General features: G+C 35.4%; 2 protein-coding genes, 1 long non-coding RNA gene, 3 other non-coding genes and 1 pseudogene across 6 annotated transcripts; 6 read left to right on the forward strand and 1 right to left on the reverse strand.

Annotated features, from left to right (window-relative positions):
* Positions 1–4,057: 4,057 nt before the first annotated feature.
* Positions 4,058–4,129, forward strand: TRNAE-UUC (transfer RNA glutamic acid (anticodon UUC)). Its single transcript has one exon. It is a non-coding gene; the product is annotated as a tRNA-Glu (tRNA).
* Positions 4,130–4,546: 417 nt separating this feature from the next.
* LOC131018742 (probable plastid-lipid-associated protein 4, chloroplastic) lies at positions 4,547–5,831 on the forward strand (annotated as a pseudogene).
* A 659-nt stretch (positions 5,832–6,490) lies between these two features.
* Positions 6,491–9,057, reverse strand: LOC131018747 (uncharacterized). The gene is made up of 2 exons (XR_009100093.1): positions 7,360–9,057; positions 6,491–6,758 (listed from the first exon to the last, which is right to left on the reverse strand). It is a non-coding gene; the product is annotated as an uncharacterized LOC131018747 (long non-coding RNA).
* A 4,475-nt stretch (positions 9,058–13,532) lies between these two features.
* Positions 13,533–16,295, forward strand: LOC131018752 (uncharacterized). Its single transcript, XM_057947458.1, has 7 exons — positions 13,533–14,173; positions 14,534–14,677; positions 14,984–15,056; positions 15,327–15,432; positions 15,496–15,592; positions 15,676–15,771; positions 15,847–16,295. The coding sequence occupies exons 1-7, from the start codon at positions 13,622–13,624 to the stop codon at positions 15,994–15,996; spliced, it is 1,218 nt and encodes a 405-aa protein (XP_057803441.1). The 5' UTR covers positions 13,533–13,621; the 3' UTR covers positions 15,997–16,295.
* A 152-nt stretch (positions 16,296–16,447) lies between these two features.
* Positions 16,448–16,643, forward strand: LOC131007384 (U2 spliceosomal RNA). The gene has a single exon (XR_009096086.1). It is a non-coding gene; the product is annotated as a U2 spliceosomal RNA (small nuclear RNA).
* Positions 16,644–19,336: 2,693 nt separating this feature from the next.
* On the forward strand, positions 19,337–21,146 carry LOC131005921 (glutathione S-transferase T3-like). Its single transcript, XM_057933045.1, has 2 exons — positions 19,337–19,937; positions 21,136–21,146. Exons 1-2 carry the CDS (start codon positions 19,337–19,339, stop codon positions 21,144–21,146), a joined length of 612 nt encoding a protein of 203 aa, XP_057789028.1.
* A 4,689-nt stretch (positions 21,147–25,835) lies between these two features.
* On the forward strand, positions 25,836–26,031 carry LOC131007395 (U2 spliceosomal RNA). Its single transcript, XR_009096097.1, has one exon. It is a non-coding gene; the product is annotated as a U2 spliceosomal RNA (small nuclear RNA).
* Positions 26,032–26,079: the final 48 nt, after the last annotated feature.

A 26,079-nucleotide genomic window follows, 5' to 3' on the forward strand; every position in this document is an offset into this window, starting at 1 on the left:
TAAAATAAAGTTAGCCAAACCCCTTTAAATTGCTATCTATGTGTGTTGGAAGGGCTTAAAGCTTTTTAGTGTTATTATACTCAGTGATAAATTGGAAATTGTAGTTAGTAAACCTCTAAATATTTTGTAGTCTTATCATCACAAATTTTATTAAACTGTACATAAATTGATGAGTGAATTTGTTTTCTTTGAGAACATTAATGAGTGAATCTGTTAAGAGGATCAGCAGTGGGGGTGACCTGATAGCTGACCTGATAAAGGGGGGGACCATATTGGGTCAGTGAGGCTGCAGTGGGATGACATAATAGCTGACCTGATCTTTTTAGTTTTAATTATTATATTTTTTATTTAATTTTAATTGCAGAAATTTAAATAACACATTTTTTTATACTATATTATTCTAAAGTACACGATTTTAATTTTAACACCAAATAAATTTACATATTTGTTAAATTGATGTATTAATTGGACCAATTAATTTTTTAAGGCCCATAATAGTAAGCCCAATTAATACACCAATGTGCGTGCTCAGCACACGCCTTCTCCAACACACATCAGGTCGGACCCGTTAGATCAGGGCACCCTCGAGCGATCGTCTGCTGCAGTGGGCGACCCGATAGGGTGGGTGACTCGAGACCCCCCTATCGGAGCACCCGCAGTGGTGCTCTAAGGGAGATTAATCAATAGAGCAAGACTGTTTCTTTTAATTATAAATTAGTACGATGAGCATATTGTAGCAGGTGCTAATTACTCTTTTCTATTGTAGCATTTTTGAATTATTTTCTTGTTTTGTTTTCTTTATTGATCAAGAAAAAGACACTTTCTTGATAATCATCTTTGGATGAGCTATTATTATTGCCCCTATGGCATTTTACGAACTTCTATTATATTTGACTTTTACTTTTTACTGCAGTGTTGCTTAGTTCCGATTTTCATTGCCTCTAAAAATTTATCCATGTGTTACAAACTTACAACGACGACGCTTGAAGAAAAGCTAGGTGTAGCCTATAATGACAGCTGTTAGATTAATTATTAATTGTGCAGTATCTACATATTAATGTTGTTTGGTTGGTAGTACGCATACCGTGTACTTAGTTTTATTGAGTATTTTTGCATAAACTAATATTTGTCATGTATTAATGTTGTGTTTGTAATTCATATTTACACTTCTCTAAATTAGTTACCATTATGTCATATTTTAATCAATACACATGATATAATATAAAATTTACGTTGTATATCAAAATTCTCTAAAATAAATTCTCAAAACGTTTAAGCTCATTAGTATTTATCGCTTCAACCTCCACGTCGCCGCCGCTTCCAAAATCTTGACTATGGCATATTTTTACAAAAAAATGTTTAGCAGTATAAAATACAATTGTTATATAATTTTCACAAAATCGAATAATAATTACAAAAATCGTGTAAAAATATATATTTTATACAGTTAAGTGTGTAACAGTGTAAAAGATGTATAACGACAAAAAAGTGTGTAACATTGTTACACGCTTTTCACGATTATTACACGATTTTACATAATCATATAAAAAAATATTTTATACAGTTACACATTAAAAGAGTTTTATGATAAAAATAAAATAAAAATCCACAATTTTATCTAGGCAAATTATCCCATGCGACGGTCGCATGCCATGCGACGGGTCGGGTCTGTCTTTGACCCGGCCCGGATAGAAAACTATATATTAAACACTTGACAATTGAAGACTAATAGAAAGTTGTCGTGCAGCGGTAGCTCTTGCGCGTTAAAGCATTGTGTCCCTCCGAGGTTGCGGGTTCGAATCTGTATAGGGCTGAATTTTATGGAATTTTTTTTTGTTCCTTTTTCTTTGCATTTTTTGATGTTTTTTTTTTCATTTTTTTATTTCAGTTTTTTCTTTTTTTTTTCCTTTCTTTGCGTTTCTACTGTTTATTAAAAAATAAAAATTTGGGTTTTTTTATATTTGTTTTTCATTTTTTTGTTCTTTTTTCTTTGCATTTTTTGATGTATTTTTTTTATCTTACTTTGCGTTTTTACTGTTTTTCTTAAAAAAAATTGGGTTTTTTTATGTTTGTTTTTCATTTTTTTTTTCAGTTTTTTCTTTCTTTTCATTTTTTACTGTTTCTTTTTACAATATTTTTTATTTTATTGATTATTGTTCGACTTATTTGATAAAGTAATCATTGATACGAACAAATTTAATATTTCTGAATTATTACATTTATTTAGTATAATGTTTATTTGTATTTATAACAACATTTATTTTTAGTTATTTTCTCAAGTAATTATTTTTGTAAACAAAAGTAATTATTGATATGAAGAAAAGTAAATATTTTTGTTAACAAAAGTAATTATTATTACAATGAAATGTAATATTTCTAAATTATTACATTTGTTCACGATAATTGTTACTTTTATTTTTGAGAATTTATTCTTTTAGTTATTTAACCAAATAATAATTATTGTAATAAAAAGTAATTGTTGATATGTATAAAAAAGTAATGTTATTTTTACTCGTTAGTACTTGTAATTTTGTATATTTGGTCAAGTAATCATTGTCGTAATAAAAAGTAATTATTGATGTACAGGATGAAAAGTAAAGTTTTATAAACGTTAAATTTCTTCATGTCAATAATTAATTTTATTATAATAATAACTATTTTGAATAACCTAGAAATAAATACTAGAATAAAATAAAAAATAATCAAATAATTATTCAAGTAATCATTGTCGTAAAGAAAAGTAATTATTGATATGATGAAAAGTAATGTTTCTAAATTATTACATTTGTTCGCGATAATTGTTATTTTTATTCATAAAAGCAAATGTATATCTTATGTTTATTAAAAGTAAATACTCTAATAAGGATTCAAGATTTAGTGTTTAGGGTTTAGTTTTCAAGGCTTAGGGTTTAGAAAAATATATAATACTTTGTATGAATGAAGTTAAATATTTATATTAACATAAGTATACATTTTTTAGAACAAATGTATATCTTATGCTTATTAAAAGTAAATATTCCTACTAGAGTTCAAGATTAACTGTTTAGGGTTTAGGGTTTAGTTTTCACGGTTTAAGGCTTAGAAAATATAATACTTTGTATTGACTGAAGGTAAATACTTATATTAACATAAGTATATATTTTTGTTAACAAATGAATATATTATGCTTATTAAAAGTAAATATTCCTATTAGGGTTAAGATTTAGTGTTCAGGATTTAATGTTTAATGTCAGGGTTTAAGAGTTAAAAAATTTACTACTTTATATCGAATGAATGTAAATACTTATATTAACATAAGTATACATTTGTGCTAACAAATGTATATTTTATACTTATTAAAAGTAACTATTATATTAATAAAAAATAATTATACATATGAAGAAATGTAACACTTTAAAATTATTACTTTTTTCACGGAAAATTGTTATTTTTACTCACGAAAATCTATAATTTTAATTATTTTGTTAAGTCTTTATAGTCGTAAGAAAAAAAAACCTAAAATAAGAAACTGAAGAAAAAAAAAAAAAAAAACGAAACATGCAAGCAGCTGAAAAAAAAAAAGCAAAAGGATTAACAAACAAAAAACCAAAAAAAAAACGAAAAAGAAAGAAAAAAGAACCAAAAGAGAATAAACCCAAACATTGGGGCAAAGGGGGATTTGAACAGCTGTCCTTTAGGAGAAGGAGGCGCAGCAATACCATTGCACCACAAGACATTTATGATTTTGTTCACTGAAAGTTTTAATATAAACGTTGATGTGGGTCGGGTTGGATAAAACCCGTCGCATCTCATGCGACCGCCGCACAGGAGACCAACTGTTTTATCTATATGAATAAATTTTCCATTTATTATATGGTTTTAATTAAAACGGGGTGCTGCCTCTTTATTTTAGTTACGTTTATGTACGTAAATGAATTATTGGAGTGCATCCTCGAGCAATGGATTGGATTTCCTTTTCAACCAAAAAAGGACTTGCGTGCTTAGAAATTCAACAGAGGAACATCGCTGAATGTTCAACCTAAATTTAATTTTTAATAAACTAGTTATTAGTATGTAATCCGTTGTCGTCCAGCGGTTAGGATATCTGGCTTTCACCCAGGAGACCCGGGTTCGATTCCCGGCAACGGAATTTTTGTTTTTGCTCAACTAAATAATTTTTACTTTTTTATTTATGATAACTTGAGTTCTGTAAACTTCTGCCTAACATTTCCATTTGGATTTGTTAATATCGTCCAATCATTGGATTTGGATTCGAAATTTTCTTTTCTTTTCTTTTCATATAATAAAAAACAAAAACAAAATGGCCTTAAAAAAATTACAATAAAATATCCTGAATTATACATAGTTGGGATGAAAATTACAGGGATCGATTTTGGTTGAAATCTGTCAGACCTTAAACTTAGCTAATTATCCACCGATCACTTGCGAAAGCGCTAACCAAAAAATATAAAAATAAAAAATCAATATGAAAGATAAGAGGCGTGTAACATGTGTTGGATAATCGTATAAACGACATTTTGAAAATTGATATATTTATATATATATATAAAAAGGATAAAGGATTTACGTAAATGGCGATCCTTCATCTCTCTCCTCCTCCTCCTCCTCTCCTCCACAATTCCACTGATTCATACTCTACAGCTTTATTCTCTCCGAAACGACTCCTCCAATTCTCATCAAATCAACACAGCCGCCGCGATGCTTCACTTCACTTTCCTAGCTACAGCTCCAATCGAGAATCCGATAGATGGAGAATCGGTGTTTCCTTTTTCGTCCCTTTCTTGGACAGAAGCGGCGAAATCGAGAGCCTAAAGCAGCAGCTTCTGGATGCCATTGCTCCGCTCGACCGCGGCAGCGCCGCCACTCCGGAAGACCAGCAGCTTGTCGATCAGGTAACCTCATTTACTGATTTCTGATTTTGTTGATTTAATGAGTGAAGGTTATAATCTGCAGTTGGCAGATTAGAAAAGGGGCTAATAGTTGTTGATTACTACTATTTATTTTATTTTGTTTTGAGATTGCAAGCAAACTTGAAGCGAAGAACAGAGTGAATGAACCACTCAAATCGAGTCTTCTGAATGGGAAATGGGAGCTCTTGTATACAACATCCAAGTCTCTTCTTCAGAGTGAGGTTGCTTCCTTATTATTCCTGATGGATATAACTCTCAACAATATATCATCTTATCTTCTATTCTAAAATCGCGGCAGAGACCCAAGATCTTCAGACCAAATGGAAAAATTTACCAAGCTATCAACTTGGATACTTTGAGGGCCCAAAATATCGAAACGTGGCCATTTTTCAATCAGGTACATGTCATGTCTATACCATATCATCAAACTTTGATGAATAAATTAATCTGACATGCTGTTATTTTTTTTAATATATATTCTTGTAGGCTACAGCTAATTTGGTTCCACTAAATCAAACAAGAGTTGCTGTTAAGTTTGACAGTTTTAAGATTGCTGGTGTGGTGGGTGAATCTTTGCTTTGGAATCTCTTTTCTTGCTTAATACTAGTCTTTGACAATGCAAGCGCAGATACCTATTAAGGCACGTGGAAGCGGGCGTGGTCAGCTTGAAATTACATACTTGGATGAAGAGCTGCGGTAAGAAAATATGTGATGTCTGATGTAGCATTTGTTACATTCATACTTGAAATGGTGGATCCCTTCTACAGAGTACCTATGTAGTGTAGAATTTACAGAATAAATCAAGGGGAGGTTAGTATGGTTGTGTGTTTCAAAACCTTTTGTCAAATTATGTTTATAACGAGAAATGTATATTTAGAATTGGACCATTATATTTGAGTTTGGTCCTCGACTCCAAGTTTAGTCTTGTGCAATTTGACTCTATTTTTATACAGATGAGAAAGTACCAATTTTGCAGCAAAACATGGTTGCAAGTCTAGTGCATTGATTCTTAAGTGCACGGCTATTATTTTAAAGAGGTGGTATACTGCGAGGTTGATAGATTAATAAATTTTAATTGGAGATTAATAAATCTCAATTAAGTCTATCTTGCAGTAAGATCAAACTTCACATGAGTTTTTGTGTATTTTAAATCACACACCATAAAATATCTATAATGAATACTCAAATAATCTTTTCAATAATGTTTGTTTTTAAATTTTATAAATTATAAAGAGTAGAGTGTTTGAATAATTGTAAATCCAAAATGCTTGCATAAACTAGACACAATCGAGTGATAGTATCATTTTAACTAATGACCGCATAAATAACCAATACAAAATTATATGCGCTCATATTTCTTAATGGATGACAATATACCCACATAAGAGCTGGCCTGATTCAGGCCATCGGGTACTCGGCCAAATTCGTCCAGTGATTTTTTATTATTACTAGTATGACCATTTGTGCGATGCACGACTGTCACAGCCCGCAACCCTTAATGACGATTTAGCCGGGATTATGACTTGGGATAAGAATTAATGAGTGGGAACGGATATGGACTATTACTTAACATTAAAGTATATGGAAATGTCACTCATAGATAAAATGCTAGGATCATATATGATCATTTGGATACTTATAAAACATACACATAAAGGAGAACTGATTAAGGTGGGTTACCCAATAACACGTGTCACAACTTCATAACATAGAGTTATTCTAATCAAAGTGGTTTGCAGCGGAAAAACGTGTGAGATATACATATGAAGATGTATACTCAAGGTTACATTTCTTGAAATGTCAAAAGAACACCCGCTCAACATCATTCCATTCCATCAGCTGCTCAACCTGCACCTTTAGAAATACATGCAGGGCTGAGTATAAAAATACTCAGTGGGCACATATGCCTACTATGAAATATAACATGCTTCGTAAAGATTTAAATTGTCATGCCATCATAAACAGTACAGCAAGGGGTTTTTCGCTAAAAATGCCCAAGCTTACTAAATTCAGTTGTGATTCTTAAAGTTCGACTGCAGTCTAAGTTCTCTTGTAATCTATCATATCTGGAACTGTGTGCCGGAGAGGTGGCCACCTCTCACGGTCACTTGACCGGCCAACCCGCTAGATGACTCACGGTCACTGGTGTACACTAGCCCTGGCAGGATAGCTATCAACTGCTCAAGACCCGAATTCGATTGCATCATTGGCAAAGCCAAAGCAGATAGATATCATACTAAAATTGAAACATTTTATGGCAAGACAATACTTGAAATAACTTTAACTCAAAGATTTTGTCATGAAATAACTTGCTTGAACGTAACATTTAAACTCATTTGATATATATGAAACTGAAATTAACAGTTAGATCATCTCATGCATTCATTCGTATAAGAGGCCTACGACACGCAGGGGATCTCTATATACGTATAGTAAAAGTAATGCTCACCTGGATAGGCAAAGCCTGAAGATCATACACATAAAAACCTGTCTTGGGAAAGCAGCGCTAGTCCCCCTGGTCACAAAGCCTACAAGAAATTCTATTCTTAATAGGTCTCCTTGAATCTAATCTTAAGTCATGGTGTAGTGCTTAACATTCTATGATTCACTTAGTCGGTTTTCAAAATTTAATGAATAAATAATTGAAAACATTTCTCTTGAGTTAAAAACACCAACAATATTCTTACTCATCTTTCTTTAATAATTGGAATTATAAATAAAACCAATTAAATCTTAAATACTCTTATTGCAAAAATATAATGCAAATTCATGTCATGCTTGGCATATAATAAGAAATTACTTAAAATATGCACATAATAATAATAATTTAATATTATTATGAAAACTAGTCTTTGAAATAAATTAATTAAACTAATTATAAAGTGTGAAATCTAATAAATTTATTGGCTCAATAAAATAATTCAGAGCCCGAACAATTAAATAAAACGCAGCCCAGTTTATAAAAAAAGATCAGTCCAGACTAATTAAAATCATTTAAACGAGCCCAACAAAAATAGCCCCAAAACTCAAGCCCAAACTGACTTAAGCCCATTCACTTTCCTTCTATATTTTCGGCCCAACAGAAAATAAAACCAATAAAATCGGCCCATACAAAAGCCCAATTTTAGTTTGTTTTAAAACTTTGGCCCAAAGTGGAGGCCCAAATTTAAGCCCATTTATCTCTCTCTCTCTACGTTTCTTATCCCTCTCTCTTCTCCCTCACAATTTCAGATCTCTTTCTCTCTCTTCAAAGAAACACACGCACACACAAACAGCTCATCTCTCCCTCGCGCCTCTCTCGGTTCAGACCAAAAACTCTCTCAAAGCTCGGCCGCCGCAGTCTGCCTTCCGGCGAATTCAAGGCTGGAAGGCTGCCGCCTCCATCTTCCTCGATCTCCCTCATCAGAACACACACAAATACTCCGCCCCTTTCCAGCCGGAACCCACCGCCGCGGCTCTCTCTCTCTCCGGCGAAACAGCGGAGTCCGCCGCAGTCTGCCTTCCCTCTTCTCCTCCGGCGACTATAGCCTCCAAGCCGCCGCCTCATCTTACTCTCTTCGCCCGTCCTCGGCCGAACAGCTGCAGCAGAGTCGTTGCTATGCCCTAGTCCACTTTTCCCAAATCCACCGATTCCCGGCGACCGCTCCGCCACACGTGACGCCGCCGACCTCAGCCCGAAACCCCTAATTTCCATCGCCTCCTCTCTTTTACTTGCGCCGGACGGACAACAGCGATGAGCCGCCCCCGACCGCCGTATCACTCCCCTGCCTCGGCCGGGCAGTAGCAGCTTTCGTAGCCACCACCACCGCCATCCGTCGACCCTCTCCAGACCCGGCTCACACACCCAACAAACGTATAGCATTCTTCTTCTTCTCTTCTATTTACTAATACAGTTTTTCTTAAAAGCATTTGTGTATATGTAAAACTTGTGAAAAGCTATTCCATAAATTCATGTATGTGTTTCTTTAACATGGGCTGCTGATTTAGTAAAATATACATAAGCTTATATATATATATATATATATATATATATATATGAAAGATGAAAGCTTGTTGATAGATTTGTGGAACTAAAATATATCATGCCTGTGTATAAGAAGTGAGTGACATTCTATTCAATTGCTTGATATACAAGATGAGTTAAAGGTGTAACCTTTAATAGAATCGGTTGGGTTTGTGCGGCTGGAAACTGGAATGGTTTGGCTGCTTAAGAAACTTGGTCAGGCTGCGTTGTTGTCATCTGAACTTGGTTGAAGTTTGGTGTTTGATTTGCTACTGTAAAACTGGACCTCACTGAATCGATTTTTGCACTTGAGTCTTTTCTCTTTTTTTTTTTTTATTATGAGAAGGAGTTCTGTTGAATGGTGAGGATGCCAAACTGAGAGGGTTGTGCTTGGATTAAGCAGAGGAGTAAAGAGCTTTAGGCATGGCTTTTGCAGGGAGTTGGTGGTGGGAGTGGGTAGTGATGTTAAGTTTTGAAAGAGAGGCTACTTTTAAGGCATGGTAGCATAGATAGGAAAAAGTAGTTGTGGAAAATGTCAAATTAATATGGCGCATTTGATTTGGTAGAAAAGTTGGGATTATACAGCCTGACTTTTGGGGCTGGAATTGGGCTGTAGAGTGGGCGGCTATGAGGCATAGGGTGGGCGGCTATGATTGGACAATTTAAATCCCTCAGGATAAAATTGTCGAAACTGAAATACTACTTCAGGGTTTGCTAATTAAAAGCTCGTGAAAATGCTTGAATGCTAAATTAAATAAATATGCAATGCATATAAATTTAATAACTAAATTTACAAATGCTTTTGTAAATCATTTTTGTTGGAATTAAAAAATAAATTCTTTTTCTCAATCGGCGTGAATTATCTTAAATCTAAGTTTAAAATTTACTCTAAACTTAGCTAGGGAAAAGCGGGGCGTTACAACGACAAACATGAAAATCAAACAATATATTTAAATAAATACTAAATAAATATAAATATATTTATTTTAAAAATAAAATAAACTAAAATAATTCACATCAATTACTCAATAAAATCTAGAATATAAATTTTCAATTTTGCAAAGAGTGCAGTGATAAATGATAATTATAGTTATTAAATAATTTTAAACCATTTGATAATGAATATTTAACATAACATATTATCATTATAGAGTATTACATATCATAATATATAAATAGATAAAAAGTTGTAAACTTTTAACGAAGAGAGAGAAAATAAAATATTTTAAAGTATTCAATTATGGTTTTAAATTTATTTTTGATGATTTTTATACAATATTACATATTTTGTCACGAACTTAAATTTAAGATGCATATTAAACATTTATTCATTAATCAAATTTATTGTAATGGTGTTTAGAAGAGAATTAAATTATATAACAAAATAGGATTAAAAAATAGTAGAAAAAATTGTTGGGAAAAGAGAGAGAAAAAAAAAAGAGGAGGGAAAATTTGGAGGGAAAAAACTCCTCTTTTATAGATTATATAGATTATTAAATTCTGTTTTTATTTTTACAAAAAATTAAATAGTTTAAAATCAATTCAAATGATAATTATAAACAAAATAAAAATATAAAATCATACTACAATCAACATGAATCGATTCAATTTAAATAGAACGATAAATAAATGAAAACTCCATAATAGTACTTCACTAAACAACAATTCAAAATATTTAAATAAATTAAAAGTCCTAATAATACATACAAAATAATAATATCATCAATTCATCATCAACCATTAGATTCAACCTCAACCATATTCGAATCGTCCTTGGACAATCTTATTTCTTCATCTTCTTTCTTATTTGTATTACAAGTTAGAAAATAATGCAAACTTTCTCTATTTTCAAAATTATTGCTCAAATTCAAAAGGTTGCATTTCTATATATTAAAATCCACATAAATAATTAATTAAAAGGCAACAGAATGTAAAATACACAACATATGCCAACGAACTTTTAGTAGATATGAGAAAAAAAATATTATGAAATAAATAAAAGGAAAAAACCATTGACTCTCTCTACAGATTTCCATCTACAAGCTATTTGTCAAATCGTGTGCTAATTTAAGAATCTTAAAATATGAACACTAAAGGAGATCTGCCAAATATAAAATAAAATAAATAATATACAAAAAGAAAAGAAAAAAAAAAAGGGTTTCAAATTTGAGAAACCCAAATCCAAGCAAATAAGTGAAAGTCAAGTATCATGGGCATGAATGGAATTCTCTCGATCACTAAACACTAGGCCGGATATCGTGCAAGAGCTTCGTGGGATGGAAGAGACGATACATAACAAGAGAATAAATGGAATAAAAATCATACCTTTTTTTCAAAAGTATTCGATCGACATCACACAAGTAAATGCATGAGACAACAAGAGATGTGGTCGGAGGCACGCTGTCAGCGCAACTCAATGGAAGGTGATAGGCGACCAATGATTTGTTAGAATACCCTAAGTAGCACTCATCCTTAAAAGCTAGACTATCAAATAGAGAGTGCCTAAAGTGTTATAAACCAAACTAATGATCAGTTCATATTTAATCGATGTGGGACGGATCATGATAAACCATCACGCTTCCGTTCTCCGCCCACAGCGGTCATACCACTGCAGACGACTCGGGGCAACACATAACGCTTCTGGTGGACCAAAGCATGGGGTTGTCTCTGATACCATTTGTTACAACACCTTAGGTAGAACTCATCCTCAAAAGTCAGACTATCAAGGAGATGGTGCCTAAGGTATTATAAACCACACCAATCTGCTCATACTTAGTAGATGTGGGACAAATCATGACACGATTGTGGCAGCGGCAGCGGCACCGCGGCATATAGCTCAATTGTTCAAACTCAAGTTTCAAAGTGTGGCTGTAGTTGTAAGGTTTGGAACTCAATGATTTTACGAAAAAATAAAGAGGTAAAACGGATGAATTAAATTAATCAACATATTTAATATAAAATAAAATAAAAAAGAATGATCAGACGGGCTTTTTAGTCCAAATTTTTTGATCAGCCAAACGAACTAATTCGACGGGCTTTTTAGATCTCGATTCTTTCGGGCCTCTATTTTATAAAGTCAAGCCCAACCCTAAATACGGGCGGGCCTAGTCAATTTTGTCAATTCTCCATAGTGGAATGTAAAAGCTTGTTTATAATTAATTATATTTGTTTAATTGTATTCATATTCTATTATATACTCCCTTCGTGTCATTGACAATGACATACTTTCTATTTCGGCATTCTAATCGATAATGGTCTAGTTCAAAAAATAAAAATAATTAGGATTTTTAATTGAAAATAATAAATTTTAAGTTTTTTATGTAAAGAGTAGTATAATTGTTAGAGTTATTTATTTTTGTTGTCATTTAGTAGACATGTAACAACTGCCTTTGATACATTCGGTGTTACATATTTAGTCTGAATGGATAAGCACAAGAGCAGAGTTGACATGTAACATCTGCCTTATCGGTGTTACATATTTAGTCCGAATGGATAAACACATAGAAGTTCTTATAGAAGTATAAATGGATATACTTCTTCGGTCAGAGATAGCTCACGTTTTTGTCAGTCTCTTGGGAGATAAGTTTGCTTATTTGAAGATAAGCTTGTTGATATGAGATGAAAGAGTCCTACATGAAGAAGGAGTTCATCATCTATATATATATAAGGAAAAGAGACGAACGGAGATCGGTTCGGCTATTTTTATTCTCTTAAGTCATAGCTTTATTATTTTGCCACCTTTTATATTTGATAGTTGTTACTTTGCCTGGGTGATTTATGTATATTCATTCTTTGTGTTCGAGAGTTATGCATCTTTGATTTTCCATGTCAGCTTGAGCAAAGTGTGTTTATTGATTGTGATATTTACTTATTGTTTCGTGAAGTATTGAGTTGTAAAAGGAATTAAATGGTGTTCGTCGGTGTTCACGCCTAGAAGGTTAGCTGTCGTCTAGCTTTTAATATTTCATCGTTGTTGGGATTTTGGGAAGTTATAGAGGCGTAGAAAAATTGAGTTTTTTTTATAAGTCCTGTTTTAACCTAATCTCACATAGTGGAATGTTTTTCCTGTACGATGTATGTGTTCTATCACCCAGTTAAGTTACCAATTCTGGTGTTTTTTGGTTATTGCATTATTTGTTGCACTTGATGTTACTGCACTGCTATATGTACTAGCTTGGTCTGGGGTGTATGTGTATTTAGACATGTAGCACTTTCAATAATAAGTACGATTAATTTTCAAATTTTTATATTAATAGTATTTAATTTTACTATTTTAATTTGAGTATGTTTGAAGTCCACTCCCTATTTTTCTAGATTTCTATAACCAATATAGCATTCGTAAAAACCATTTTTATCAAGCAAAAGAAACTATACGACCGCCGATTTCTTTTCTTTCCTTTTTCTTATCTGAAATAAAAAGAGCTGACAGGCAAAGATCTGTCAGTTATGGTTGGGAAGATTCCAGCCTCTCAGATTCCCAAACAAACTAAAATATAATGTCGGAAAGATTACAAGATAGATCCCTTCCCTTGCTCAAAAAAAAAAACATAGATCCCTTCCCCGAAAAAAGAAAAAACGAATCCCATTAAATTTCCATTGAACCTGGAATTACGTACCGAGGCTGAAAGCGAAAGAAGACAAAAAAAAGAAAAGAAAAAGAAAAAATGAACAAAACTATGCCTTAATTGCAACATTTACAGAATTTTAAATGAAGACAGCGAACCTAATTTCGATGTTTTTGAAGTCACCATTTTCAAACAAGGCCACCCTGTTCTCCCGCAGACCAATCATGGCCTCCTCCCTTTTCCTCCACCCCGCCGGCGCCGCGGCCCCATTTCGCGCCCTCGCTTTCTCCACCAAAGCCACGCCGCCGCAGCACGAGAGCTTCACGCCGCCGCCGGACCAGGAAAAGAAGTCTTTCGCCGTCGCCACGGGGGAGCTCTTCCTCGGCATCGCGGCTCGGATTCTGAATAGGAACGGGAAAATTGTGGACGGCGGGGTGCCGGCGGCGGAGATGTTCGTGGGGGATGAGAAGGAGAGGGAGTGGTGGTGGAGGCAGCGGAGGAAGGTGGGGATTGGGGCCGTGGTGGAGGACCCGGTTGAGCCGGACGTAGTGTGGGAGCAGGGGGAGAAAGACGTGGAGGCGGAGCGGCGGCGCAAGGCCGTTACTAGCCCTGGGTTTAGCTTCTCCGCCGCGGGGCTCTTGTTCCCCTATCACCTTGGGGCGGCTCGGCTTCTCATTGAGAAGGGTTATATCAAGGTTCTCCTTCCGTAAGGATTCAATTCATTTTCTTCAAAGTTTATATTGCCTGATTTTTTATTAATATCAAATTGGTGTCAATTGTTCAAATTTGATTCACATCTCCATGTTTTGCTGATTTTGGATGTTGAACTCGATTTTTTTTGCTGTCGGTCTGTTTATTCATGTTCAACTGTGAGTCAAGTTGCTAGGATTGTAAGATGGTTAATTGAGCTGAGGCTGAGCCAATTCTTGATGAACTACTAGGTCTGAATGCACTTTATTGAGGTTATGGGGCATGAAATTTGTTTCTAACTTTGTGGAAATATTTCATTATCTCTGGTTTCTTTTCATGATTTTGATCCGCTTTGTCGTGATCAGGAAACAACGCCATTGGCTGGTTCGTCTGCCGGTGCTATTGTGTGTGCAGTGATAGCCTCAGGAGCCAGCATGGAGGAGGCACTCAGGGCTACCAAGATATTGGCTGATGATTGCAGGCTTCGAGGGACTGCATTCCGCCTTGGGGTATTTATGCACCCACCACTTATGTTCCTACAAGATCAAATTTCTGTTTAACAGATTAGACTTGTCATGTGTTTGTGGATGATAAGAAGAAATTGGTTGAACGTCGTGAACAAACGGAACATGAAGCTAAACTTCGACAACCATGACAATTAGAATAAGAATATGACATAGGGCATATATGGAAGATCACTTAATTCACAGTTCAATTTAGTTTATGCCCTGCCCTTATTTTGTTATATATGGAAGTTTAAAATACTTTACAGTTCGGTTTAGCTGTTTTTTTTTGGTTTTTTTGGCTTTGCTCAGGCTGTTCTTAGAGATGTTTTGGACCAGTTTCTGCCAGACGATGCTCATATCAGGTCCAATGGAAGAGTTCGTGGTGGGTATACTTATCTTTGATGTGTAGTTATTTGGTGATCGTTGACACTATAATGTATAGGACATGGTCATTTGATATGACTGCTCGGCGTGTATCTCTTTGAAAAAGATTGCCTTTGGCATTTTGAGCAGTGCACTACTCTTGCATTCCATGTAAATGTCTTTCCAGAAAATAGACTAAACAATTAAATCAGTAATTAGGTAGTATTGTGGGAAAAAGATGGTCTCTAGTACCTATTTTGATAGAACATTGTTGTGGTTCCCATGTCAGTTGCTGTGACGGAGATTCTCTGGAGGCCGAGGGGTGTACTTGTCGATCAATTTGATTCTAAAGAAGATCTCATCAATGCAGTTTTCACCTCCTCTTTCATTCCTGGGTAAAATTCTATTGACCTGTCTTGATTGAACAATTCTTTGAACTAAAAGTAATATTGATGCAGATATCTTGCTCCAAGGCCAGCAACAATGTTCCGCAATCGTTTATGCATAGACGGGGGTTTGACATTGTTCATGCCACCAACCTCTGCTGCTCAGACGGTATGTGATGTCTTGAATAAAAAATCAAGATCGTTTACTTTTACTTGTAGATGAATGAGCTCTGGATAAATGTGATGTTGCAGGTGCGGGTTTGTGCATTTCCTGCTGGTCGTTTGGGACTGAAAGGAATCGGAATCAGCCCCGATTGCAACCCGGAGAACAGGGCTAGTGCCCGAGAGGTGACATTTGCAGCTTATGCGATTCCAAGTTGACTACACGGCAACAAAAACTAATGTTGATGTGTTAATTTTTAGCTTTTCAAATGGGCGCTGGAGCCAGCTGCAGACGACGTTCTTGATAGGCTTTTCGAGCTTGGATATCTAGATGCAGCTGTGTGGGCGGAGGAGAATCCAGTGGAAGGAATAGTTCGAACTGATCATGAAATTAGCCCGGCAAACAAGTAACTGGTAAAATCAGCCATCAATATTAACTGTAAAAGTTCTGGACAGCGATACTTGTTCAAGACAAATGGATGTAAGTATAGAATATATAGATAAAAAGGAGAGCAAGGGATATGTAGGGATGTGGTGTGGAGGAATAATGAGCAAGTTCGATGCTCCCTACCACGTCCTATGTGTTTTTTTGGGGTTGCTCTTTTCATAGAGATGTGCGATGCGATATATGAGAGACATCAGAATATAGAGTTTGAATTCTTTTATATACACTATAAATTGTTATGTAGTAATTCATTTTTGGGCTTCAACTTACAGAAATCTCTATTGATCATTTGTTAGGATGACTAAAAAAGTGCTCCATGTCAGAGCAAGTCTCGCACTATTTCCCACATCGAATATGATAAGAAAGTCACATTCGAAAGCTTAGTATAAAAGAGGAGGTCAGTGGAAGTAGAAGCTCATACCTTTCTCGGCCTTTTGGCTAAGATCAAGTGTAGTATCTGTTCTTATCAGTTTAATATCTGATATGTGGGCCATTGGCCCACACGATATTAAATTTATTTCTTGAGGGGGAAGGCCCATCAAGATAGCTTGCTATCTGGGTCTTCAAGCGTCGCCCATGCGTTGCACTACTGCACGGGCCCGGCGCACCCCACCAAGCCCAGTCCAATTTTTTATGCTAATGCGTAAAACTAAATTAAACTGTAATCTGGTCAAATCTATGTTGACATTGAGGGGAAGAAAAGGTGCTACATTTTAAAGCGCATCGAAGGCTATTATAATAAGGTAATGAGAAACCAATCATTATTTATGGGAGCTATCACAACCATTTTCAAGACGAAGAGATTGCCTTTGTCACCTCTTGAAACTCTTGCCACAACAATAATAATAAAAGTTCGGGTGGAGCTTATTACCTCAACTCTGGGTTCAAGTATGTGATCTCGAGACTCGAGCGCTCCTACAGCATTTGCAGAAGCTTTTACAAGGTATCTGCAAAGCGCCATTGTGACATTGCTGCAGTTGTAAGTCTTTCAACTAGCAATGAATAATGTATAATTTACGGCAGCTCTTAATCAGATATTGGGTTATATAAATGATAATCATGCGTCTTTATTTCCTTGATAGTCTGGCATTTGTGAAATATTGACTTCTCTTTTCATCTTATAGTTGAGAAATTATGGGTTGTGTCTATGCTGCGTCGAGCGCAATATAGGATGTTGCGCATGACTTATTTTCTTTACACGTGTCTATCTTTAACTTTGTATTATTGGTTGGTTTTTTTAAACTCCGATTCAAATAACGCACACGCAATTTAGGAGAGTGTGATTAGCATTAGAGCAATGGGGGGCTCGTAGGTGGGTTCGAGCCCCACCGTTGCCGCACCGCCGGTGCGCGAGCCCGCCTCCCCTCTCCGCTCTCGGCTCAATTTGGAAAAGGGAGGGTGTGTGGAAGACACCCCCTTATTAAATCAATTTCGGCCCTTTTTTATTACAAAAAAATCAAAGAAATCAGAAAAGAGCCGTTGGGCTTGTAACCGTTTTTTTTGCTGTTGCAATTCGGCCGTTGGCCATTTTTTACGTTTTTATGTTTTTTTTTTCCTTTTTTTCTTCTATAAATTGATGTTCATTCATTCTTTATTTTTCAAACATCTTCTTTCTTTATCTTCTACTTCTACTTTTCTTCATATTCTTCTCTTACTTTTCTCACAAAACCATGGAAGGAGATTGGAGAAAATATTGGAACCAACACCCCAAAAATTCATCTCCCGGCGAATCAAATGCATCCGCTCAAGGATTCTTGCCATTCACTCAAGAATCAAATGCCTTTCAAACAGCGGCCATTGAAGGAATCAATTTGAACGCCCAATTTGCGGCGGCGGCCGATCCCGAGGTGGAGGAGATAGCATCTATGCCGACGACCACCAAACAACGAGGTCACTACTCTCCGCCGGAAACAATATTCATATGTTGTTTGTAGCTCGAGCACACAAACGACTCCGTGGTAGGGGTTAACCAAAAATCCGCTCCGTATTAGGGCGCCATATGCAAAATCTACAATGTTCAACGGCTCCAAGACACCATTCCACGCGACATCAAGCAAATCAAGTCTCATTTTCAATGCGTCGCAAAGGACGTGAAGTTGTGGGAGGGCATATACAAAAAGTGCCGGGAGAATTGGGCATCCGGCATGAGTGATGAGCAAATCATCTAGCAAACAGAAAAAATGTGGATTGCCGAGTATCGTTCGGCGTTTAAGTATCCATATACATGGAAGATACTGCGCGAGTCTAGAAGATTCACGAGCATTGGCGAGGATGTCCACTCCAATAAATGCTCTAAGGGCTCGAACGGTCGCGGCACAACGACTTCTAGCGACCAAAGTATCTCCACAAGGCCCCAAGGCCAAAAGGACGCGAAGAGAGACAATGGAAAATGCAAGAAGAAGTCGGAGTCGTCCAACGACAATACTCGAGCTCTCGGGTACATGGCGGAGATGGTCAAGGTCATGGGACAATTCTCCCATACTCAATGCAACATGGCCGATAGCATGTTGATGAGTAGGGACATCTCTCAAATGAATCCTGACGAGTTGGCGTTTCACTTGGCCAAGGTGGCAGAAATCAAGCAACGCAACAATCTCCCATTGCTTGTAGTTTTTTTTTTCTAATGTTTTTTTTTAATTTTAAGTAATATAGGACTTTATTTAATTGTATTGCAATTTTAATTTTCAATCAATGTAGGGTTAATTTTAAAATTTAATGAAATTTGAGTTGTTAAATAATGTTAATTTTAATTAAAAACAGCAATAAAATTAAATAGGAAATGAAAATAAAAATTAGAGAACCAATGGGTGGGTTCTCCCATTGTGGAGAGTGGGCTCTTAAATGATGGGGATCACATTTAAGAGTCCACATTGACTCTCCTTTGTGGATGCTCTTACAACTTACAAGACACATTTATCAAAACAAAACGCATTAGAGCATCTCCAGCGCTCGTGTCGAGCGCTGGGTCGACGCGGGGCGAAGAGGGGTGTGCCGCACTAGAGACGCGGCGTGATGCGAGGCGGCGTCGAAGGCAAAACCTGGGGCGAGTGGCGAAGGAGTATGGAGTGTCCTTCGGACGCGCCCAATTTAAAAAAAAAATCGAAAATCGTTTTTTTTTTTTAAAAAACTGACCGTTGGATTTTTTTTTTAAATTCGACCGTTCCAAAGCAACGGCTATTTTGATTTTCTTTTTTTTCTTTTTTTTTTTCCCCCTTCTATAAATACCACTCTTCCACTCTTTCAAATTCACCACATTCTCAACTACAATTCTCTCCCAACAACAATTCTCTCTTCTACATTTTTTAAATGGGTCGTGGATTCGATGAATACCTCGAGCAACAAGGCGGATCGAGGCTTCCAATGATGGGGTTTGCTCCATTTTCACAAACCTCCAATGTCTTGGCTACGGGAAATGTTCCCATGCCGGCGGCAAACGCCAACGTCCAAGAAGAGCCGGGGGAGGTGAAGCCGAAAGCCAAGGGCACCCGCGCTGCATATTCTAGCGAGGAGTCCGAGCTCGTGGCAATCTTGTGGGCGGAGGCAACATACAATCCTATTTTGGGGTCCTCCCAAAAGTTGCTCCAATATTGGAGAGCAATCGCGGAGAAGTTCAACGCGCTCAATACGTTGGGAGCGCCGCCGCGAAAGTCGGATCATCTCAAGTCCCACTTCGCCCGTGTCCAAAAGGAGACGAAATTCTTCGAGGGCTTCTACAACACTTGCAAGGACAATTCGGGGAGTGGTATGAGCGACGATCAAATCTTCCAACAAGCCCAGACGATGTTCGAGGCGAATTTCAAGAAGCAATTCTCCTACGTCAAAGCTTGGAAAGTGCTTCGTGAATGCCAAAGATTCACGTCGCAAGCTGGGGATGTCCACTCCGCAAAAAAGTCGAAGGGCTCCGATGGTGGAGCAACCACTACTTCTTCGGAGCCGAGTGTCACGGCGAGACCCCAAGGCCAAAAAGCGGCAAAGCGAGACAAGGGCAAGGCGAATAAGGGAGAAGGGTCTTCGGGAGGAGGTTCGGCGTTCTCCGACGCCCTCGAGAAGGTGGCCGAAAGCATGAGGGAGCATGCTCTCAAAACGGGGGAAATCGCCGAGGTCAAAAAAATGCAAGCCGAGATGAAACGGGGGGAGATGGATATGAAGCTCTTGAACAAGGACACGACGGGTATGACGGAGGCACAAATTGGCCTTGCACAACCACCTAGTCCAAGAAGTGCTCAAGCGTCGAGGGCTTATTTAAATTAGGAAATTATGTTATTTTTTATTTTATTATCGTATTTTAATTATGTTTTTAATTTTATTTTAATTATTGTAATGTTTAATTTTATTTTTAATGAAATTAGAAATTTTAAAATAAAAGTGTAGAAATATGAATTTTGTGGAAATGGGGATTTAAGCACCCACCTAAGGCACAATGCATTGGAGAGGGGTGTGTCTTAGGTGGGGCCCACTCCTAAGACACTCCTCTAAGACACCACCATTGGAGGTGCTCTTACATGACGCGACTAATTTAACAATTGCCAAATGAGTTGGCATCCTTTATTTATGTTTTCCTTTTAAAGATTTTTTTTTAATTAATTAAGCTATCATTCAATTTTCATTCTCTTTTCTTTTGAGCTTATCTTCTACGCTTCATACATTTGTATCCATTTTATCTCTCTAAAAAATCAATGAAGAGGCTCTCTTCGTGTCTCTGTCCAAGAAACCCAACCTACAACAAATGTTTTCTCCTTTAAAAAATCTGGCAATTTCTCCATTCCCCTTTACTCAAAGTCACAGTGACTTGTATTGTTTGGAAAGATCAAGAAATTTATCGACGCAATTCCTTTCTCTCTTAAGAGATCACCATCGCGTGAAAGCGTAAAGAATTGAATCAAGGGATGAAGATGAAAGAGTCTTATCCATGCCATTCCTTCCCCTCTTAAGGGAGAATTAAGAAGAAAAAGAGAAAACAAAACAAGATTTTTAAGGGAGAATTAAGAAGGAAAGAGAAAACAAAACAAGATTTCAGAGAGATGGAGGATGAAGATGTATATCTATGAAAAGTGAAGCTAAAATGGGTCGCTAGAAAGAGAACTGGATTCTTTTGGTATTTGCAGAGGCTGGATAGATTGTTTTATTCCTCCGGTGAAGGTAGCAACTCGGCGGCAACAACAATTGTGATTGGACGAGAAAATGGTGCTATATTAGAGAATAAATTAATACATGCAACCAATGACTCAAACACGATGCTTGTCCGATGACAACGAAGGTGTAGTTTTCACCAATGCTGGTGGATTTGAAGGCGTTGACGATGGTGTAATTGAGAGGGGCAAATTTGATATATTTTCGGTGCCTCACTCTTTTTAAAATAGCGTGTACACCACTAGAACCACAATATAAAAGAGGAATGGAAAGGGAATGGAATCAAATAAAGGACTGAAATGGTAACAATAATCATTACTTTTATTGAGTGTTTGATTTAACAATGGAAATGAATCATTAGTAAGGAATTCCCTTTCTTTTGTTTATTTTGAGGGGTAACAAATTGGGTGATTGGGTTACCCTCAAGTAATGATAATGATTATCTCATTACCCAAACCAAACAACAAGTAATTGATTCAATTACTTGATTCCCTTTCCAACCTCTAAAAACACCCAACCAAACGTGGGCTAAATCGAATCGATATAATACCAATATAGTATAAAAAAGGGTAAAACACGTGTCAAAATATTAAGGTGGGTGCACAACGTTCTTAAACGTGTAAGGCGCAGCATAGAATTTGTGAGAAATTCTCAACTTACCAAGCCTCCAAGCTTGAAAATGTCTAATTTGACTGTGACCTTCTTGGCATTCAGAGGTGTCAGATCTGCAGTAACCTGCACAACATAAATAATGAAGCGACCAAGAAACACTCAATTTTTATTCAAATAAATAAAAAATATATAGAGCTAATTACCTGATTGAAGAAGGGTGCAGATTCCATGTTTTGAGCTTGAAGGGTATCTGCATTGATTGCTTGATAGTTTCTTCTACTTCTCAATAGCTTGGGCCTCTGTTATTCACAATGCATATCATTAATTATATGAAAAAAATAAGATTTTCAGATATGAAGATGATATATGTATACCAAATAAGCTCTCACTTGCAGTGTAGCAAATCAGACTTGAGTGAATTGTGGAGAGAGAGCGGATAAGACCATGGGATAGGAACTGAATGGTAGATTAGAAATTATTGAACAAGGAACAATGAAGGAGGATGCTCATGCAGCGTGTATATATGCAGCAACATTTATATGCAACTCACTCTCAATGTGTTAAAGTGTCAAATTAATATTTCTAATTTTGTTTTTCTTTTTCTTTGTTGTGAATTCGTTGATCAAGTTTGTGATTTAGTGCCTAGTTACGAGTTATTACACTTCTCATGTCTCGTGATCGAAGCAGCAGATGACATGGAGTTGATCCAGTGAATCACCAAATTAGGCTGACAAAGCCCTAACTCACAAAAAATAAAACAAAGAGCTACACTTGTTTAATGGTGTTTTTCGTCTTTGGGTGTCTTCTCTTTGATTATAAGTTTATTATAGGGAGAACATAAAGAAAATATGAATTTTTTTTATTATTATTCTGGACAGTATCACACATTAGTGGTCCCCACTCTTTTTATCTCATATTTTCTTTTTGGAAATATAACTTTATCTTATACCACATTTATTCCATATATTTGTTCTTTTTACTGGAAATAAGTGGACAAATTGTTAAATGGCTATACTACCCTTATCATTTAATTGATTGATTTATATTTTTCATAAAATACACTTATTTATTTATTGTTATAATTATTGCAATTAAGAACATAATATTTTTAATGTTTAAAAATAAATAATTCATATATATATATATATATATATATATAAATATATATAATTGCTTGTGCCAACAAATATTTTATGTATATTTAACGGCCAGACTAAAAATAACTCTTAAAATAAAAATACAAACCAATTAAAATATATGAATTTTATGTAGAACACGTACGAATTCGCTGTTTAAATATCTAAATTTCAAAGATTAAACTTTTGCTACCTTTGAAATTCAAACTCATGGTCATAAATTCATCCAACAAAGTGATAAATCAACCGTAAATCTTGATGATCTAAGAACTGAAAATGGTTCATATTACTTGTTGTAAGACATATTTTTATTTTAGCCCACCTCATATATATATATATATATATATATATATATATATATATATATATATAACAAGATAGAAGAGAAAGGACGAGAGGGAAGAGAGCTAAACGGAAGAGAGAGAGAGAGAGATAAGTTGTATACATTTTGAGGGTAAAATTGAAAGATCGTAAAAATATATAATATGAGAAAATATGATTACACCTATAGCTTGTGATAATATTATCAAGAATTAACGTGAAAAGTGAAAAAATGAGCCACCAATAATTTTTTTTCTTACTGTATGCATTTTTTTTTCAATTAAAAGAACGTGTGAAAAAATGAATATATATATATATAGGGTGCGGTTATAGTGAGAACCACACTTATCGTGAGAACATAAGAACCATTAAAATCAATGCATCTACTATATAAATTAATGCATTCGCTATTAAATTTAATGCATCCGAAAGTAATAAAATTTTTGCTCCCTTCAGGATTCGAACCCAGGATCTGCATTCATCCACCAAGATGATGCATCCACCGTAGATCTTGATGATCGAATGGCTTAAAATGATTCTCTATTCTAATTTTATTTAGTGGTTTTTATTTGAACCTCTCCCTATATATATATATATATATATATATATATATATTCCACTATTTTCTTATAGAAATAGTTTCGTGTAAGGTACTATAGATAAAAAGAAAGCAAACTGTGATGGGGGATATTCTAGGTATTTTTCTTGCCTAGCTTCTCTTTCAATACATGTTTTAATAGGAATACAAGGGGCGGTAGTTTCTCGGATGGGATCCTTTGTCCCACAATTTAGCATGTACCATTGTGTACCACTAGAGATGGCAATCTACCCGTGGGTAACGGATATCCGCGAAAACTCGAACCTATTAGGGTGGGTTTGGATACCATTTGATATTCACGGATAGTTTCATGGTTGCAATTCACTATCCATTTAGTTCGTGGGTATGGGTTTGGATACTTACTATCCATACCCGTGAAACCCGTTTACCCGCGAAAAATACCCGTCAATTATCTGTGAATTACTCGTCAAATATCCACAAAAAATTCCATAAAATATGGGCTTTGAATATATATATTTTGAGATTATGGGCTATTATATTATATCTTAAAATATGCCCAAACAAAAACTGAACTAAGGTTCAAATTCTAATAGTCTAATTTAAATTTGAATTTTGTTGAGCAATTATAGAATTTTGTTGGATTTTATATTTTAGTTGATGAATTTGAATTTAAACATTGTTCTTTGTGGATTTCAACATATGGATTTGAACTATGTTATTTGTGTTGATTTTTTTTTCTATTAAATTTGTTGTAAATTTATATTTAAATTTTATTTCGTGAGTATCTGGCAGATAGTAGGCGGCTGGTATCCGACGGATAGTGGGTATCCGGCGAATAGCAGGTGACGGATACCCGTCGGATAGCGGGTTCGTGGATACCCGACGGGTAGCGGGTATCCGCGGGTGGCGGGTTTGAATACTATTTGATATCCATGGATAGTTTCGTGGTTAAAAACCACTATCCATTTAGTTCGTGGGTATGAGTATGGATAGTCACTATCCGTACCCGTCGTACCCGATTGCCATCCCTATGTACCACTCATAATATCTGTTTTAATACTTATTTTTTATAAACACAAAATTTATTATTATATTATAAACTTTAATTAATATTTATGACTAAAAATTGAAATTTAAAAAAATTATATACCTTAACTTTGAATTAATTAACCCAAATAATCTATTATTAATTCAAATAAATATAAAAAATTAATTATAAACCCTAATTGGATGAGTGAACCCTTGTTAATTATCTTTATATTATATTAAAGCATAATAAATTAAAAGTGAAGAAAAAATAATTAAAAATTATACTAATAAATTAAGAGTGGTACACACTAAATTATGAGACAAATGATCTCATTTGGTAGTTTTGTAAGGCCACCTTACTTGTTTTGCGGTTGCTCACATAGGATGTTCAATGTAATGCCAGTTCGGGACGATAATGATTAATGAGTCGGATATTCATTTATTAAGCATTTTCAAATATGAATTCATTTATAATTTATTTATTTATATTCGTCTCAAATCCTGATTAATAAAGTAACTTTACCATTCTCATATCTATATAGTACTAATACCTACTTAAATTCATTTAAATTTGTAAAAAAATCTAAATAATTGAATGTGAGTTATTATCATAATAATTAGACACACACGGTCCTGGTAAGTAGTGGAACACTACAAAGTAAATACTATTACTAACATGATTAGAAAATAATGAAAGATTATAAATTGAATTTCAAGCCTAAAATAAGAAATTATACAGTCTAATTTAATTTGTTGCAAGGAAAATAATAATTTAAATAACTAGTGACTACATTAGGTGAAGAAAAGTTATAAGTAACACATTAATATCAATAGAAATTATTTTCATACCTAGTGGCCAATTTGTTAGGTAGAGTAGAAAGGTTCAGTGAAGCGTGAATATGGCTCTAGTGACGTTAGCGTTGAATTACCTCGAACTTTTCTTCCCACATCGAATATGATAAGAAAGTCACATTCGAAAGTTTAGTATAAAAGAGGAGGTCAGTGGATGTAGAAGCTCATACCTTTCTCGGCCTTTTGGCTAAGATCAAGTGTAGTATCTGTTCTTATCAGTTTAATATCTGATATGTGGGCCATCGGCCCACACGATATTAAATTTATTTCTTGAGGGGGAAGGCCCATCAAGATAGCTTGCTATCTGGGTCTTCAAGCGTCGCCCATGCGTTGCACTACTGCACGGGCCCGGCGCACCCCACCAAGCCCAGTCCAATGTTTTCACATATAAATCTCTAAGAAGACAAATG

The sequence above is a fragment of the Salvia miltiorrhiza genome, chromosome 1 (genome assembly GCF_028751815.1).
Source record: "Salvia miltiorrhiza cultivar Shanhuang (shh) chromosome 1, IMPLAD_Smil_shh, whole genome shotgun sequence".
Classification (NCBI taxonomy): domain Eukaryota; kingdom Viridiplantae; phylum Streptophyta; class Magnoliopsida; order Lamiales; family Lamiaceae; genus Salvia; species Salvia miltiorrhiza.

What these genes read in the sequence shown, in the direction of transcription:
- LOC131018752 (XM_057947458.1), top strand. Translation starts at nt 13,622, where the DNA reads ATGAAGACAGCGAACCTAATTTCGATGTTTTTGAAGTCACCATTTTCA. An exon ending in TTGAGAAGGGTTATATCAAG is followed by an intron (nt 14,174 to 14,533) that starts GTTCTCCTTCCG and finishes TGTCGTGATCAG; the next exon opens with GAAACAACGCCATTGGCTGG. An exon ending in ACAGGGCTAGTGCCCGAGAG is followed by an intron (nt 15,772 to 15,846) that starts GTGACATTTGCA and finishes GTTAATTTTTAG; the next exon opens with CTTTTCAAATGGGCGCTGGA.
- LOC131005921 (XM_057933045.1), top strand. Translation starts at nt 19,337, where the DNA reads ATGGGTCGTGGATTCGATGAATACCTCGAGCAACAAGGCGGATCGAGG.